General features: G+C 35.5%; 1 protein-coding gene across 2 annotated transcripts in view; it reads right to left on the minus strand.

The window, feature by feature from the left end:
• LOC139962746 (armadillo repeat-containing protein 2-like) overlaps window positions 1-16,532 on the minus strand; it is a 35,595-nt gene extending 19,063 nt beyond the window's left edge. Inside the window, exons 1-14 of one of the 2 annotated variants that reach the window (XM_071963033.1) lie at window positions 16,383-16,532; window positions 11,508-11,909; window positions 10,799-10,871; window positions 8,525-8,678; window positions 7,137-7,329; window positions 6,603-6,669; window positions 5,934-6,036; window positions 5,483-5,670; window positions 4,419-4,521; window positions 3,832-4,004; window positions 3,326-3,522; window positions 2,833-3,073; window positions 1,752-1,932; window positions 1,096-1,218 (exon numbers count right to left, since the gene is read on the minus strand). In XM_071963033.1, the coding sequence (XP_071819134.1) occupies window positions 1,096-1,218; window positions 1,752-1,932; window positions 2,833-3,073; window positions 3,326-3,522; window positions 3,832-4,004; window positions 4,419-4,521; window positions 5,483-5,670; window positions 5,934-6,036; window positions 6,603-6,669; window positions 7,137-7,329; window positions 8,525-8,678; window positions 10,799-10,871; window positions 11,508-11,740 (2,029 nt within the window). In that variant the 5' untranslated portion in view covers window positions 11,741-11,909; window positions 16,383-16,532. Of the gene's footprint in view, window positions 1-1,095; window positions 1,219-1,751; window positions 1,933-2,832; window positions 3,074-3,325; window positions 3,523-3,831; window positions 4,005-4,418; window positions 4,522-5,482; window positions 5,671-5,933; window positions 6,037-6,598; window positions 6,670-7,136; window positions 7,330-8,524; window positions 8,679-10,798; window positions 10,872-11,507; window positions 11,910-16,382 lie in introns of both variants that reach the window. The other variant, XM_071963032.1, reaches the window with a different exon arrangement.
• Between the last annotated feature and the right edge of the window lie 549 nt (window positions 16,533-17,081).

Here is a 17,081-nt window from a genome sequence, read left to right on the forward strand (position 1 = left end):
TAAAAGCAACTAAACAATTTTTTTTTTTTGGAATGAAAAAATGATTTCAATTTCTTTATTCCAGTATAAACTACAAAATTTATAAATAGGACACAAAATAATGATACACAAAAGATGTGAAATGTACAATCATGAAAGTATGAACAAATATGAAATAAGATGGAGGATTAGAAGGTTGAAAGCTTAAAAGGATCATAACAGAGATTCTAAGAACCCATTTTAAATATAAATGGCTGCTCTGCAGATAAATGAGTTCTTAAAAAGCATAATTTTAAAAGTTGGCAAGATAGTAAGATTTCGTAGATTAAACTTGTTGGTTTTATTGCACAGAGAGATCAACTCGGAGTGAATTGGGTGATCTTTAGAACTATGTATATTCTTAGCTTGTCTTGTTGAATTTATTTCTAGCAGTAGTGTTTACTTTACCAACTAGGCTTTCATAGTCGAGATTAAATATATTTGAGCAATATTACAAGAAACTTCTGATTCATGTCTTGTCCTTTTCAAGTAGAAGGTGACACCAGACAGGAACTGCATACACAATGACTGGCAGAATTGATGAGTTGAAAACCTTATCTCTTATATTAGAATGAAAATAAGGAGTAATGTATGCCAACGTTGATACAATATAATACACCTTAGACATCATTTCAGATATATGGTTTAAATCATGTTCATGAGCTGGTATATATTTGAACTAAGCAGCATTAAAATATGCTGGAATTCATGTTTTCAGCTTCAAAGATTGATCTAATTCAAGGAATTACAACTGTAAAATGTCATTGTATATGTGAAAGATAACAGAATTTTGCCATTTCTATTTATAACTTACCATGGTATATGTTGTCTTGCTAAATCTACCAAAATTTAGATGTTATCTGACTGTTGTACCATTTCTAATATAACTTACCATGGTACATGTTGCGTTGACCAAACTTCCATTCACTCAAAAGTTTCTATGACTTTTCTAACTCCACCAATAATAAGGGGCAGCAACACTAAAGTTTGAAGCTGTGCCCACCTTTGTGTTTTCATTTAAACATTGCCTAAGTTTTCTTGAATATGAAAGTTTAGACTAAAAACAAAAATACTTACATCTAGCTATGGTCAGATGCCTTTCCTCTATAGCACTGCTAATTACAGTGTAGTATGACAGGTTGTTGACTGTAATAATTGTATTAATAACCAACTCATCACTTTCAGTAACAGAATGGCACTCTGCAAATGGTATAAATTAAAAGAAAACAGGTAAAACAATCGGATCACATTCCTCTTACTGAAAGTCTTTTCTAGATTTCTTGCATAATCTCTCTTAGCCTAGACTTGCTGATGACAAGTAGTTCATATTTTGCTGAGATGCCACCTCCATAGAACACATCATCCAGTATCTTTATTAAAACAATGCAGTCAATGCTACACAAACTATGGAAGTATTTATAGAGAACGTCAAGTGAAGCAAAAAGAAGCATTGCTTGAAAGTAGCAAAATCAAATCAAAATTTCCCTGCTTGTTGTACAGCTCCCAGAAAAATAGCAAAACAGAACCATTGTAAGAAAATGTTGAAGTGCATCCAAATAGAGATGGTACAACTGTCAAAGAAAGACTTACTATGTGTATTGCAAGTTAATTTTATAAACTTTGAGATCAGTTGAGCATATTCAACAGTTTTTGTTTATTCTTAAAAATCTGTTTTTGTTTGATGTAAAGTAATTATTTCTTAAATAAATAAAGATTTAATAAATCTTACTCACCAAGAACTTGAAGTAGGAGATCCACACAAGTTTCATTCGATGCAATCAATGCACCTATATCATGATTGATCGATAAATTGGCTATGACTCGTATCAGTTTAATCAATACATCTTGTGATTTCTTGTCAACTGTACTCTTTTTATCTTTTTCAGCTTCCTGTTTGGGATGAACTTTAGAATGCTGTAATGAAAATGAAAAGTGCAAAGCACTAATAAATGGAATGCAAAGGTAACACATTGATATCAAGTTAAATTGTAAAAGAAAAAAGTCACAAATGAGAAAATAACAATAAGTTGTGACAAGAGTCAAAATAAAAATATGTCTGATAAATATTTAGTTAAACCCTTCAGAAGCTGTTCCACAATCAAAAATCAATCAACAATCACACAAGTTAATGAACTTACTGATAGTTAAACAACAATTGAGGGCAAAAGTTACTAAATTTCACTCTTTTATGCTTTGTTAGTATTCGTCAATAAAGTAGTAAGCTCAACTCAAATAGTTAGAGAAACCTAAGCAACCGGTACATATCTTAACGACAAACACAATCAATCTGTCTTACCATTGAGAGCAAACATCACAGTCAATCTATAGTGGCCATGTAATAGACAAGTGATAGGCCTTTGTTTGAGTGATGTGCCACCAAAACATTTGAAAAATACATCACATTTGTTCCTGTTGCTTGTAACAGTCTATTCTATCTCAATGACAAAATGTCAGCAAACACATATTTTGGACAAGCTACATCAAACTTGTTTAAATGCAAATCATATCTCCATGTACCAGAACAACCTACAAAGGTGATACAAATATTTGACTACAGAGTAAACTACAATATCAATACATTTGATATTATAATGAACTAAACTGCAGAGTATTTACATTAAACAACAAAAAATGGAAAAAAAAGAACATAACAAAATATATATAACCTGAAAAAAGGAACTTAAATGCGATATTGAGGTCAAAACTCTATGTCATTTGCCTTCAACAGGAATCAAACAATGTTTCATTCAATTACTTCTCAAAACACATAAATTAATAAACCAAGAACAATGATTTCTAAGAGCTGACTTTTACCTTTAAATCTGAAGCTAAATAACTTCTAAAAGTGGAGAGAAGTGTGTCAATAGCATTCTCTGTGTTGAAGAGGCAGTAGCGACAGTCATCGTTGTGAGCCGTCAAGTTACCCAAGATGAAACAGACTCTTACTACCAGGTCTGAGGAGTTGGGATGTTTGTGGAGGATTAAGATTAGAGACTGGAAGGATGTAGGATGATCACCAATGACACTGCAGCATTCGTGATTCAGGGTCAGTTTGCTGAGAGGAAGAAGAAAATACAACACTACTTTATCTTGATATCCTGATATAAACAACCCGAGATGACTATATTTACTAAACAAATTCAATTACACATAACGTAACCAAAGAAATATTATCAATAAATATGAAACCAGGGTAACAAGTAAGCCTTGAAATGTATTCCAGGAACATAAATTTCCAAACATTATCCTCCTGTCTGTTTTTACAGTCTGACTCTTTTTCGAACAGTTGTTTACATCTATGACGTACCTGAGAATTCTAGAAATATTCAACATGAGATCTGCTTCAGATGAATAAACCTCCATAACACTGCAGAGCTCCTCCAGAACTTGATGGGAGAGAAAGTCTGCCCTGTTTTCAGAGATATCAGCCAAGTTTCTTAAAACTGCTGTTACTTGCAGGAGGATGTTTAATGTTGACTTTGTTGGTTTACCAGTTTCAGAAAGCTAAAAGGATTAAAAAATGAAATATAGTTAGTATTAGTTAAGTTTTGACCCAAACCTTTCAACAACATTGCACAGCATTGTTATGTTAATTTGACATTAAAGAGTCATGTTATCTTCAAGCGTCATAAAGTTTTACTTGTCAGTAATAACCTTACAAGTGTATTACTATTCCAGCGTCCAATGAATGAATGTTTTTCTCCACCTGAGCAAGATTCTTGAATTTAATTAAGTCCCTGACGTCCCCTCAACCCTACAGATACACTCTTATTACAGCACTTAAAATAATAAATGTTCAGCAATAACCCTTACATGAAGATTAATGGAGTGAAGTAAACTGGCCAGGACAGGAAGGAGTTTCTTCTCTGAGAGTACCTGGACAACGTTAGCATTCCCTGTCAAACATTTCAAGCTCCCAATGGCATACACTAATGGCTCACTGTTCTTGACAGGGTCCAATGTAGCCACAGTGCTTATGATTAGATCTGACAATCAAAGTGAGAAAAAATTCAGACATTTTGTTATGAGGAACTCTGATGGTGAAAAACAGCAGCCAAAAACCTAATTGGAGGTTGGAGATCACTGGGCCAAGTTATGCATAGATTACAGCAAAGAGACAACTGTAACATGTACAGATCTGGGTACAGATGTACAGCATTTACACATAAATGTAAGTTATTATTTTTTCAGATTAATCAAATGTTGTCATTAATACTGTTCAAAACACAAACTCTAAGGTGCATCATGCAGGAACTCACAAAAATGGACCCCATGCACCCATCCAAGGAATAAAAATATATATTGAGTTTATTTGCATATACCTTCAACCTTCAACTGAACCACTAACATCTCTATGCAGAAGAAATAAATTATTGGTAACACAGTAAGGAAACACTCACCAAGAACGTCATCTTCAAGGAATAGTTTGTCATTTTCCTCCACCCTGCCAACTTTGAAAAGTAATTTACATAAACTGGTCATACTTTGTCCACTGACTGAAAGCTGCAGAGAAATAACAAAAATGCAATAACAAGGGTGAGTATCAAAACACTAAATCAACAAAACATTGAAGTCATAAATCTCAAAACACTGAATCAACATAACATTGCTGATCAAGTCATAAATCGACAAGGGTGAGCAACAAAGCACTGAATCAACATAACATTGCTGATCAAGTCATAAATCGACAAGGGTGAGCAACAAAGCACTGAATCAACATAACATTGCTGATCAAGTCATAAATCGACAAGGGTGAGCAACAAAGCACTGAATCAACATAACATTGCTGATCAAGTCATAAATCTCAAAACAGTGAATCAACATAACATTGCTGATCAAGTCATAACTCTCAAAACACTGAATCAACATAACATTGCTGATCATGTTATAAATCTCAAAACAGTGAATCAACATAACATTGCTGATCAAGTCATAACTCTCAAAACACTGCATCAACATAACATTGCTGATGCTGTTATAAATCTCAAAACAGTGAATCAACATAACATTGCAGATCAAGTCATAAATCTCAAAATACATGGATCAGAGAGAGTGCTGGAACAGCAAAATAACAGTAACTGAATATTCATCAATGACTGCCCTGTAACTTAATTACAATGAATGAATCAAATTAATAAATAAGAATAACTTAATAACTAACACAACATATGAGACTCAAGGTGCAAAACAATGAACTTTCATTTCAAAGATCATCTCAAATAGTTATATTTAGTTAAAAAAGTAGTTGAGAGTGCAAAAACACAAGAATTTCTCTCTCTACAGGTCAGATGATTTTTTTTGTTTGTTTTTGTAAACCATTGGATATTTGATAAAACATTGGATATATTGTTGTTGATCCCTACTGAAATGCCCCAGTTTTCTTCATTGCAAAAGTTATCTATTAAGGTGGTCACATGGGTAAGATAGAAAGAAACACACTTAGAAGGTGAAAAATACAACTTACAGCTAGAATCATTCTTGCTGCTATTAGATGTAGCCTGGCATTCTCAAAGTCCAGTAATTTGTAGATAGTCTTGAGTACTTGACCTCTCCTTTTGCTTCCCTTCCCCAGCAATTGTTTTTCTTTCATGATCCTGTACAACTCAGAGCATCTCGAACACAGCATCTCGATAACATCAGTATCTGCTGAACCTTGCATCAACAATAAAGGAAATATGCTAATTTAACACACAAAAATATTACCATATTTGTAACAATAAACAATGTTAAAATGACACAATCAGTTGTGCAAACTATAAAATGTGTCATGTAGAATGTGTCCTATCATAACCATTCATAGACATGTGACACAAAAACTTTCTTCTTTCTATCCCACTTATGTTCGACATGTGGAAATCTTATGTTCAAGCCCTGGTCCCACAACTAAACTTTTGGTTCCTATGAAGACACCTTACCTTGAGACAACTTTGCCATATCTTCTAAGATTGGAAGAATTGACGTGTTCCAATAGAGTGCCTCTTCTGGGCTCAAATTATCCCTGTTTCCAGCACTCTCTGGGAAGGAAGATAAAATGGAAAGTAATATGAAAGTATACTAACATGCCCATGAGATACAGCAACAAAAAACATGCATATTATACATATACTTATCATGAATACAACTTTGAAGAAACATAGTTGGTGATTGCTTCTAATACACTGGCACATTAATTTCAGCTTAATAAAAGAATGTAGACAAACAATTGAAATACTGGAGGAATTGTCAAGAATTCCTAGAGTCAATTGCAATGGTTGCATTAGAAGTAATGAACCCCGAGATCTGGGAGGTTGTGGGTTTCATCCCTGGCTGGTCAAAGTAATGTGGGTTTTTTAGCCAGGATGGAATCCACAGTTTATCCCATCTGCAAAGATCTGCAAAATTGTTTGACGTTTAGTATTTGGACACAAACTAGAAAAAGGTAATTCTATTTCCTGATTAAATCTAATTGTTGTTAAAGGTTACATTGAAGTTGAAGAAAAGTCATTGGAACTTGACAAGTTTTGGAGATGTTTATGGATTTTAAACTTGTCTATGCATCCACAAAGGACAAGATGTTTGTCTTTTCTTGATTTTCTCTCACCAGATCTACTTCCAGCAGAACCTCTCTCACTGGAGTAACCACTCTCTGTTCTGGATGTCTTGCTGGTAGACCTAAGAAAAATAATAATCAGGTAAATATTCATTTACTAAATTATTTGAAGCTATGAATATAAAAAGTTTGACATTCTACAAGAAACAAAATGTGACCAAGTATTTCCAGCAGTCTTTCCAGAGCAACTATCAGTTTAAAATGTGTTGTGGCTGACAATTGCAACTTTTACTTGCAGAATACTTAACAAGTGCAATCTTTGGAAGACAAGATATACCTTGATAAAACTAGACAATATATATTATGCTTAACAACAAATACTGTTTCAATTCCTTAAAGTACGTACTAAAATTTCCAACCGAAATTGGCACTCTCTGTATGAAACAAACTTTTGTATTTCCTTTATCTAGAACAGGTCTGACCAGAAAGTATCTATTACTACCAGCTTTGACGAGTCTCTCTCCTGAATATAGACAGAATATAAATCCCACACAGGGTGAGAATGGCCACAGAGTTCCCCTATTATTACCTAGATGATACACTGTCTGCTGATCGGACCCTTAAGCTTCCTTCTTCATTAGTGGACTTCTCCTGGGGAAGTTGTGTTCTCTCCTTAGGACCACTATGGACCCTCCTCTGAAGAGAATCATCTGCTGCACCTGGCTTACATGCAAGGAGAGGATTGGAACTTCTTCTCTCCAATGGCTGGGGTAATACTACAACTGCATATATGGAAAGAAACAATATAAGATACTCTAGGAATAAGACATGAATTTTATATGTACACTAAGTAAGAGAGGAGATACAGGTGGAAAAGTTTCCTACCATGAACAAGTTAAATTAATACAGAACAGGAGAATACACCATTGAAATGTATCATTCTCTACATACCTTGTTAATATTCAAAGGAACTCCTCAGAACATCACTTGCAGATATTTCATTTGGTGGTTACCATTACCAGTACAGAATTAACTTTTATATTATTTTAATACTTTGGATGAAAGCTCCTTGCTAGAAGAAGCTTGATGTGTCTACAAGGATATGTTTCCCTTCACAAATATTGGTTTACTTTTCTGCTTAAGCAATTTTCATGGTGTAAGATCAAGTGTATAGCACTTCTGTTCTTGAAGGATCACTTTACTATCTAAATCATGAACATCCTTTTCTAAGTTAAAACATATCTGTACTTGAGCACTATAACTATGTATCAATGGTCCTTTTGAGGGTTGCACTGGATCCAAATTTTTAAATCTAGGCAGAATCAGATCTGGCCGGATCAGGCTGGATTTATCCAGCCAGACAGGGTTGTTCCAATGAAATCAGAGAAACAATACAAAAGTTAAGAATACTTCTCTTCCTTCATCAAAACTTGTGAAAATATGCTCAGATGTAGTAAAGAATGAAATTTAGATACACATATTAGGAAGGACCAGATATCCAGTGCATTTCTAGTTCTTTCCATATAAGTAACATGTGTAGGAACCATGAACATTATCAATTTCAGCCTTCAGCTAATTGAAGTGTTTTAGGCAATTTGCTGTATCCGCTCAACTAAATGTTTCAATAATTGAGTACTGCTCTACTTTCATCTTTTAACAAAAAGAGTAATTCACTTGATAGAGGAGCTGGGGTACTCAAAAGCTTATATGTTGGAGTAAACAGGCCTTCTGAAGGTAATAATGTTGTTCATTAATTACTACCTTTCAAGAACCATTAAACAATGGAAATATCTAACTTTCATGACATGTTGTATACATGTATACTTATCAATACTGTCAGAAGCATAATAAACTTGCTTCAGCAATCTTGTCCATTATTAGGGAAGACAATCTGCAATAATTAATAACTGACTGTAAGACAATCCACCAGGCAATAAATGAAACCTTTTAACTTATTTGTTTGAAATGAGCCTTTACCGTCTCCTTCTTGACTAATTGCATGCATCAACTTAGCCCTGGCTTTCCTTTTCCCTGAAATGGGCCTGTTAGGGTCCGTGCTAGGGGGTTTGGGAATCACTGGTAGGGTTACATCTGCAGTTGTTGGTGGCGATGTTGATGGAAGAATTGGTTTCTAGAATTTGTGTGAAAATAGATACAAGTTGTCAGTTGAAGATCAACTTAGCTACATCAAAAATTTAATGGAAGAATCAAATGTGCTTAATTGGGTAAGCTATTTCAAGTTTTTAATAACATTGTTCTAAATTATGAGATTATCAACACAGATGTAATATACTTAATATGTTTGATATAGCTCAACAGCTATAAACCAGAGAACCACGAGGCTTAATGATACCGATCCCATGGGATTGAAAACCGTTACTGAATGTCCATGAACATGTTGCTACTATGGCCTAATACCTACAGTAAGTCCCAATATAAGTAAAAATCTGATACTGGAGAGATTTTATGTCCCTTTTTTCATTTTGCTGAAATTTCCATTCATCATACTCCTTTGCTTGTATTTCCCTTTTCAATGGTTGTGTCAATATACCATTAGATATCATTGATAGTTATTCAACCATACATTGGGTGGATGCAAAATTATGAGGGTTTTACTGCAAATATTGGGCTAATTTTGGACACCAAAATGTGACATACATGTGGCTGTAATTGAGATGCACTTTTCTTAGTTTTTCCCATGTTATTATGCCTTGACTTTGCATTTTCTATTCAAGTGAAAGCAGAGCTTCAATTACACTTGCAAATTTCAGTCACCCATGCTCATCAACTGCTGGAAAATAAAGATCTTCATCTTTGTTAACGTACATATTTTCGGTGTCCTCCTGCATCACATACGTTAACTGGTGGCAACTTTTCATGATTATAACCTAATCACACACTGCACAGTAGTGTACTAGGGATTGCAAGTCCCAGAAACTCAATACTCATGCTGAGAATAGGTCTAATGGCATCTCAGAGGACAAATTCATTCAAAAATACATGTGAAAAAAACTTGTTATTGGTTGTTAAACTGTACAAATTGTTCGGTGTCCTCAACATAACGTACGTTAAATGGGCATTATTTCACTATCAACTGATAGTTTTGAATATCAAAACATTTGTAACTGATCAACACCCCACATACACTGATAGTAAACAGTTCTTTCACTGCTAGCAGTTCAATTCCTCTGTATCAGTCACAATTTGTGTGTGGTGTCCTCATTTCCAGCCTGCATAACATACGTTAACTGTGAAAATCTATTTTAGGCTCATGGCAGGAATTCTCACAGAATATTCAACTCACTTAATATTTCACCATGTTTGAAATAGAATTAAACTATTTCCATCATCCAATGAGTCTAAAACATGGTTTTAGAACATCTGTTAACGTATGTGATGGTGTCTCATTTTTTGGTGTCTTCATAACATACGTTAACAATATGCACTTTGAATGTAAATTATTGAGAAGACTGAGAACTTCCATGCTTGGAAACACTTCATTTCCATGTAGTTCTAAGGTACTCTATCTAACTAGTTGATGAAATTTGTCATTGAGCCAGTGGCTAAGTTCTATAACTCCAAATTCCTGTTGTGTTGTTAACGTATGTTATGGTGTCCTAAATGATCAGCCTCATTAACTTACAATGGAATGTGATAAGAACTTCAATTTTTTTTGTGTCATAAGATATCATTTGACATTGCTCATATATATTCCCCTTCACTTTAATGGAGAAGGGGCTATGTTTGTAGACAACTGTAGGACACCGAGTAATATACGTTAACATCATCACTTGTCCTTTTTATTTGCCTCAAATCCACCTTTCTTAATACCGTATTATCTTTTAACATTACTAATTGTGTTCGACATTCACCGGAGAACTAGAATCAGCACTCAAATAGATAACTTTGTGTAAATCATATTTGAACATGCATGTCACACTTTAGTAACCCAGTATCAAATAATGACATATATTGTTCACAGAGTGGACAAGAACAACAAGAAGCACTAGGGTCTGCGTAAAGTGGTGGAAACCCTTGTGGGGGCCTGTATCAGTGCTGCATTATTATCCACAAGGCAACCACTTCCAGTCACAAACTTGTTCAATAATGAAGTATTCCTATGATATTCATAGCCATACTGTATCATACCCTATTCCTAACACCATATCTATTGACCTCTAAACAAGTTAATGAAGACCAATTAGAAGCAAAGTGTACAGACATCAGGAAGTCATAAACTGAGATACATACATTTTCCAACGGCAGAAGCCTTGTTGCTGAAGATGGTCTTGATCCTGAGCCATCAAAATGTCGAGCCCCAAGACTGAAACGGAAAAGACAAACAGGCGTGAAAATGGCGAAAGTAGTGAACGGAAGATGAAAATAAGGATATACATTTGCCATATTTGTACAGTATAACCCCTTGCAGAATGGTGTAGCTATTATCAACATTTCTCATCAAAAGTTATAAAGTTCCTCCATTGATACACATCAATGATTAGAGTAGAATAATTGATGCAATCATGTAATTTTACAAATAGGGTATGATGGTATTAACAAAACACTTGTGCAAGAACAAGAAATTTCAGACAACTGGAAGCTACTATAAGCTGCAATCAGAAAATACATGCTGACTGCCTCAGAAGCAGCTCCACATTGGGCTGCTACATCTTTAACCATTGACCCTTATAGTTTCAAAACTTGGAAAGCTAAAGAAAGCAAATAAGGGGTCACTTTTGTTATGAAAGCTCTAATAATACTGTGTAAATGACCATTCTACTACATTGCAACTGAATAGAAAGGGCACCAAAAGCATAAACTAGAAGGCATTGCAGCATGATGGTTGTGCAATCAGTGCAGGGTGAAAAAACTGAAGGTTACAGTACAAAGCCTGAAAGGTCTGTGTCATCCTGTTTTCTGACACTACCATACTATAGTACTATACACTACAGTACTTTACCTGAAAGCCGATGGGGGTCTATCATGAGATGATCTGGTAGACGTGCCACTGAATAAGGTTCTCTTATCCTCCTTAGGGGTGAAAGGTCTGTTTGTTCGGAGAGTCCTCAAAGATGTTCTAGCTTCATTTATTATTTCAGCACTTGTCTCTCCATCCCGTTGTTTCTCATAGAACGGTTTTATGGTCAGTTTTTTTCTTCGAGTAGGTGACGTAGATATATCTGGCTCTGCCATATTCTCTGTTCTAAATAATTATCTTCTTCCATGAAAGAACTATCAGCAACAAGGTTTCCAGGACTTTCCAACTCTCACAAGAAGAATAGTAACTAATTTAATTTCATCTTATGTTTGTGGTTCAACCTGTGATGCATCAATCTCTACTGTGACAACACTACACCATGTTCTGTTGGAATAAATCACAAGTATTAATGAAGTTTATAAAACAAACAATTATTATCAGAGAATAATTTACGATTCCAATTTTGCTGAGTAGTACCTTCACAGGTTCATGCTATTCTTTATTATTAAATAATTCAAAAACAAAGTTACTACATATGAACACTGTCACTTATCCTACTGTACTCTGTTATGAGTTATAACTTACCCACAAGGGTACAAGGGATATCTCCAAGATCGATGCTATGCCATCCATCTTTACTGCATGACCAAATAAATGGCTAGCCATAGGCACTCATTACATGTGTGGCCTTACTTTTAAGTAAAATTACAAGTGCAGTGTCTACATAGTGCTAGACTTGGTCTCACTTAGTCATTCCTATATGTAGATATACAGTACCATGTAGAAGTTACCTAGCTGCATGGAACTAATCAACGCAATTAAGTGCAGGTACTCTAAAAGATCGCAATCAGTGTGTTCTTCATTCATTAACTACACAATAGAAGTATAAGACAATATATAACGCCATTTATGCATGCACGCCCTTTTTCGAATGCTGGTCCATTTAACTACAACCGTGCATGGTAATAATACACACACAACAAGAACAATAAAAATAAATAATTACAAAATGAACATTGTTAATCTTAACCACCAGTTGATTCCGAAACTATACTTTCTATAGTCTACATACAATAAACTAAATTAAATAATGCTAGCCCAAAGTGTGGTAAATGTATGGTACTGTAAATACTGCTGAAGGCTAAGTTAGGTTGTCTGCAACAAACTCATACTGTAAGTTTAACAGATAGTATGTGAGAGGATTGGTTGCATTTAGGATGAAGTGGAATTGGGGGCCAATATGTAGATTAGAATAGAATTGAAAATAGAAAAACTGGATGGAAAAAATAATGATTAAGCAATTTACCTCACATACATTTGCTAGAAACAGTTTTGGAGTACGTAATACAACATATCTGCCTTGAGATATTCTAGTATGGTTTCCATTTTTATTTTTTCCACTAAAGAGGTAATTACTGAGTCTTTTCCACCTATGGGTCTCAATAATGTCCTATAAGCCTTTGTACTAAGACAAGATTTCTATGAGGCATTAATGGCAAAATGTTACTTTATGTAACATGTGCATGGCATGGTTGGTCTTCTGCAAGGAGGGGATTTTCGGAGCTCTGCCGTCCTTTGTGCCTGTCAGTGCTGTGTGTTGTGGTGCTCCATGTGTCGTGGTCGGAATTTTGATTGCGTAGCAGATACTGTAGCCTACTACATCTGGTTTGGAAGAATATGCACCTGTCCTATGATTTGCCCTGTCCAACATTTTCTTAACAGGAAGTGTTAAACAAAAAGGCAATCTTAAAAACAGGTCTTATTTGTCAGGAAAATTAAATATTTCACTCAGACTTTTTGTTTGTCGATGTTTTCAGTCTACAATACATGAATCAGAACATGTGGCAGGCTTGGAATAACATATTACGATGTTCATTAACTGTATAGGCCATGTACTACTCCCATGATACGAAAAATACGCCATATATTGTGTAACAAAATATGACTCAAGATGGCAAAGCAACTCCGCAGAGTTAAATAATAACAGCAGAGCAAAGAGGAAACTACTAATGACAAATCCTGTAGGTGTAGCCTACATCAAATAGGGAATTTGTAAGGTACCTGACAATGCTTCAAAATATTTTAAATTGGAAGGTAGAACACATCATTGTAATATTGAGTGGTAAATTTCTTTTGTCATTCTTACGCGGGCCTCTTGTCTTGGGCAGAATGGGATAACCAATTTTCTTTTTAATGATGTAACTTTTTCAACTGAAATTGCTCTAGATATTGCAGCCAATGAAAAATGACAATCTATATTCTGTTTAGTGCTGTGCCGTTTACACGTTTAAACGTGTAAACGAACGAAACATCATTTAAACGTTTAATAAAACCTGATGAACGTTTAAACAAAACTATGATATCAACTGAAAATTAAATTATTGGCAAAAATCGCGTATCAATTCCCGTGTTTATTTTGTCTACTACGCGAAATAACAACACAACTTACGATCAGTCAAATCATAAACCGCGAACGTAATCCTACTTTTGTCCTCCCCCCCCGATGTATCCGGCGATATGAATGGCTTAAACTTGAACGCTGTTATCCTTTTGTGAAAACTTACTGATTCGCGGCACAAGTGTACTTTATATCGAGCCGACAGCGGCGGCGCAGATAATCCAGTCAATGCATGTGCGATCAAAATTATTACAATCCCTGTCTATCACGTTGAACTCTCCCACCAGACAATACCGGGTCGAATACTCGACTTGGTAATAGTTGTTCAAATACATGATCAAAGGAAATGTATCGATTGGAGATCGTCAAAAAAACTCTGAAAATCAGTAGAGAAATTACCAATTGTGTACGAAAAGTAAGTTGATACACCTTTCAAATTTTACGAAAGATCCAGCAAAACACTTTCGAAAACTTCACGCGAAACTGGCATATCGTGCTAAATGCAACTAATGTCATGTAAACAAGGCTCTAGTACACCCATTTATGAATAAACCGTAAGACCACATCTGGTGTAAAGCGAGAAAAAAAAAGTATTTTCTAAAATTTCCAAAAATACGGAAAAAATAATGTCCTACCATAATTAAGTGTATAGCAAATAGCCTAACCACCTCGTCGGTTACGGATCTCACGTAACTACAAAACACAACTAATTGTATTTTGCGAACTTGAGGTTTTCTACCGAGAACATGGAAATAATGTTAAGCATTAGTTAATCATGCCGTGTGGTCTAAAACATATTTTATTACAAGGTTTACTTTCATAAAGATGGCCATAGCTTGATATCTTGTGCTGCGTGTACGGTATGAATGTGTGCCTCGTGTATCATGGGGAATACTCCATGAAACGTTTCTTGGAAACGTGCCAAAATTTTTTACAAACAGGTGTTAGACAGGGGATGAGCACACAGTTGTTTGGCAATGTACCTGGGAAAATTCTGAGCACATGTACAGTACCCTACCGTAGTATTTAAGTTTGGTTAAACAGTACTGCAGTTGTAAACTGATGTACTTTTAGTGCGCGCTATTCATTGTTAGGCAGTCTAGAAACGGGGCTTTGCCGAACGTTTTTTGTTTCATAATATCGAAGGTTCTGTAAGTTAAACTTTTTAAAGATTGTAAGACAGATTAAATCTCTTTTCATTTTATATCATAATACAGCTACTCTAACTTGTCATTTAAAATTTTTCATCAGCTTCGTGACAATTTAAATTAAAAAAGTTGTCAGTATTTTGCATCCTCAACTGCGAATTTTTTTATCGCCAGACACGCAAAAATTTCCTTTTCCTTTTCCGGGGTCTTCGCTCCACCAGGGCCCTAGGGCGGTCCCCTGGACCCCACGCCTTTATGCTCGCACGCTGCGCATGCTCGGCGTTTTTTTGCGATTTTCGCGAACGTTTAAACGTTTAAACGAACGAAAAATCGGCCGTTTAAACGTTTAGGTCTTTAAACGAAAACTCACAGCCCTAATTCTGTTAGCTTCATACCATTCAATCAGAGCATCTAATTAGCTCCCATGTCCATTGACAAAAACAACAAGCTGCTAGAAAAGTTTTGGAACCTTCTTCATGTAACAAACATAAAACTTTTTTGGTAACGTTACTTAAAAATAGCGGTATGCTGGTTTGTACTGCAGTCATATCATACAGCTGAAAAGCAAGGTCACTTCCACATGGTATGTACACTAAGTTACTGACTAAGCAAGGTCTAAGTTAAGAAAAAGGCAGTGGCTATTCTTACGACTAGTCGTAACAATTATTTATAAACTATTCTTACGACAAAGGCAAATTAAAGCGCAGTAAAGTAAATAAAGCAACTGCGCATGTAGTAGGGGTAACCCTAACCCTAAACATAACCATAAACCTCAATCCTAACCCTTACCCTAACCGGAAATTATTGTTACTCCTCGTCGTAAAAATAGTACTCCTGGTCATGAAAATAGCAACTGTGCATGCGTAGTCGGAAATTATTCTTAGGACTAGTCGTAAGAATAGCCACTTTGTAAGAAAAACTGAGTAAAGCAGACTTGGCCCTCCATAACCAAGTGTGGTAAAGTTGGAAAACAAACATTGTTAATGACAAAATTACAATTACCTGCGTATCTTCTTGAATATTTACAAAAATACTGTGTGGCATACGATGGGAGTGGGCCTTAGCATATGATTTGCTAATGCCTAGTAAAGACCAAACTTAGTTAAGTTAAACCTAGGCTAACCTTAGGCCTAACCTAACTTGTTAAGCCGTAACGTAGACTACTTGTTAGGATAAGCTTTAGTTTAGGCCAATAAGTTCTATGGTCGTCTCATTTCGCAGATAAATACAAGGATTGCGCTAAAAAGCATTTCACGACATGCTAAAAATAAGATGGCTGCATTAAATGTCTTGTGAAATTCATGTTCTCACCTGTTTTGCCATTTGAATACGACGTAGGATATTATTAAATCGTTAAAACAGGTTCTTCTTGGCCTAATACATAATTATGTAGCGGCGTCAGTTAAAAACCAAGGCTACCGGACACCGGTGTGAAGTTAGTTACTTATTCCGCATTCATCGTTAGACATTCGCGATAAGTGTCTGTGTTACTTATTCGATAATGGATTCGATATACCCCTTTGGAAAGCCGAATGCTTCCGAACGAGATTATCAAGATTTTGTCGTCGGAAAATTACATAATAGTGTGTTTTTCCAAAGATAATGAGAGTTTATCAATGGGTCATATTAACTCTGAAGACGATGTTGAAAATTACTACAATGCGTCTTTCCCGGTCCAAACAGTGCTAGACAAATTCACATAGCCACTACACCATGGGCGGCGATCATGGGGGGGGGACGGGGGGACATATCCCCCCAATATTTTAGGTGGGGGGATAAAGTATCTAATATCCCCCCAATATTTGGTGGCATAGTTTTTTTTAGCATAGTTTTTTATGATATCGCTAGTAATTTCAAAATAGAAAATGCTTAGATGCAACTTACAAGGCCTGGGAAGTGCCATTTCCACATATCTGGGAGGCATATTCGGCCAAAATTTTCTTTTGCGCTTCGCGCCAACCTATGGTGGCGCTACGCTTAGATAGTTTGCCTACAAGCTTCGCCCCTCCC

This window comes from Apostichopus japonicus, chromosome 21 (assembly GCF_037975245.1).
Source record: "Apostichopus japonicus isolate 1M-3 chromosome 21, ASM3797524v1, whole genome shotgun sequence".
Classification (NCBI taxonomy): domain Eukaryota; kingdom Metazoa; phylum Echinodermata; class Holothuroidea; order Aspidochirotida; family Stichopodidae; genus Apostichopus; species Apostichopus japonicus.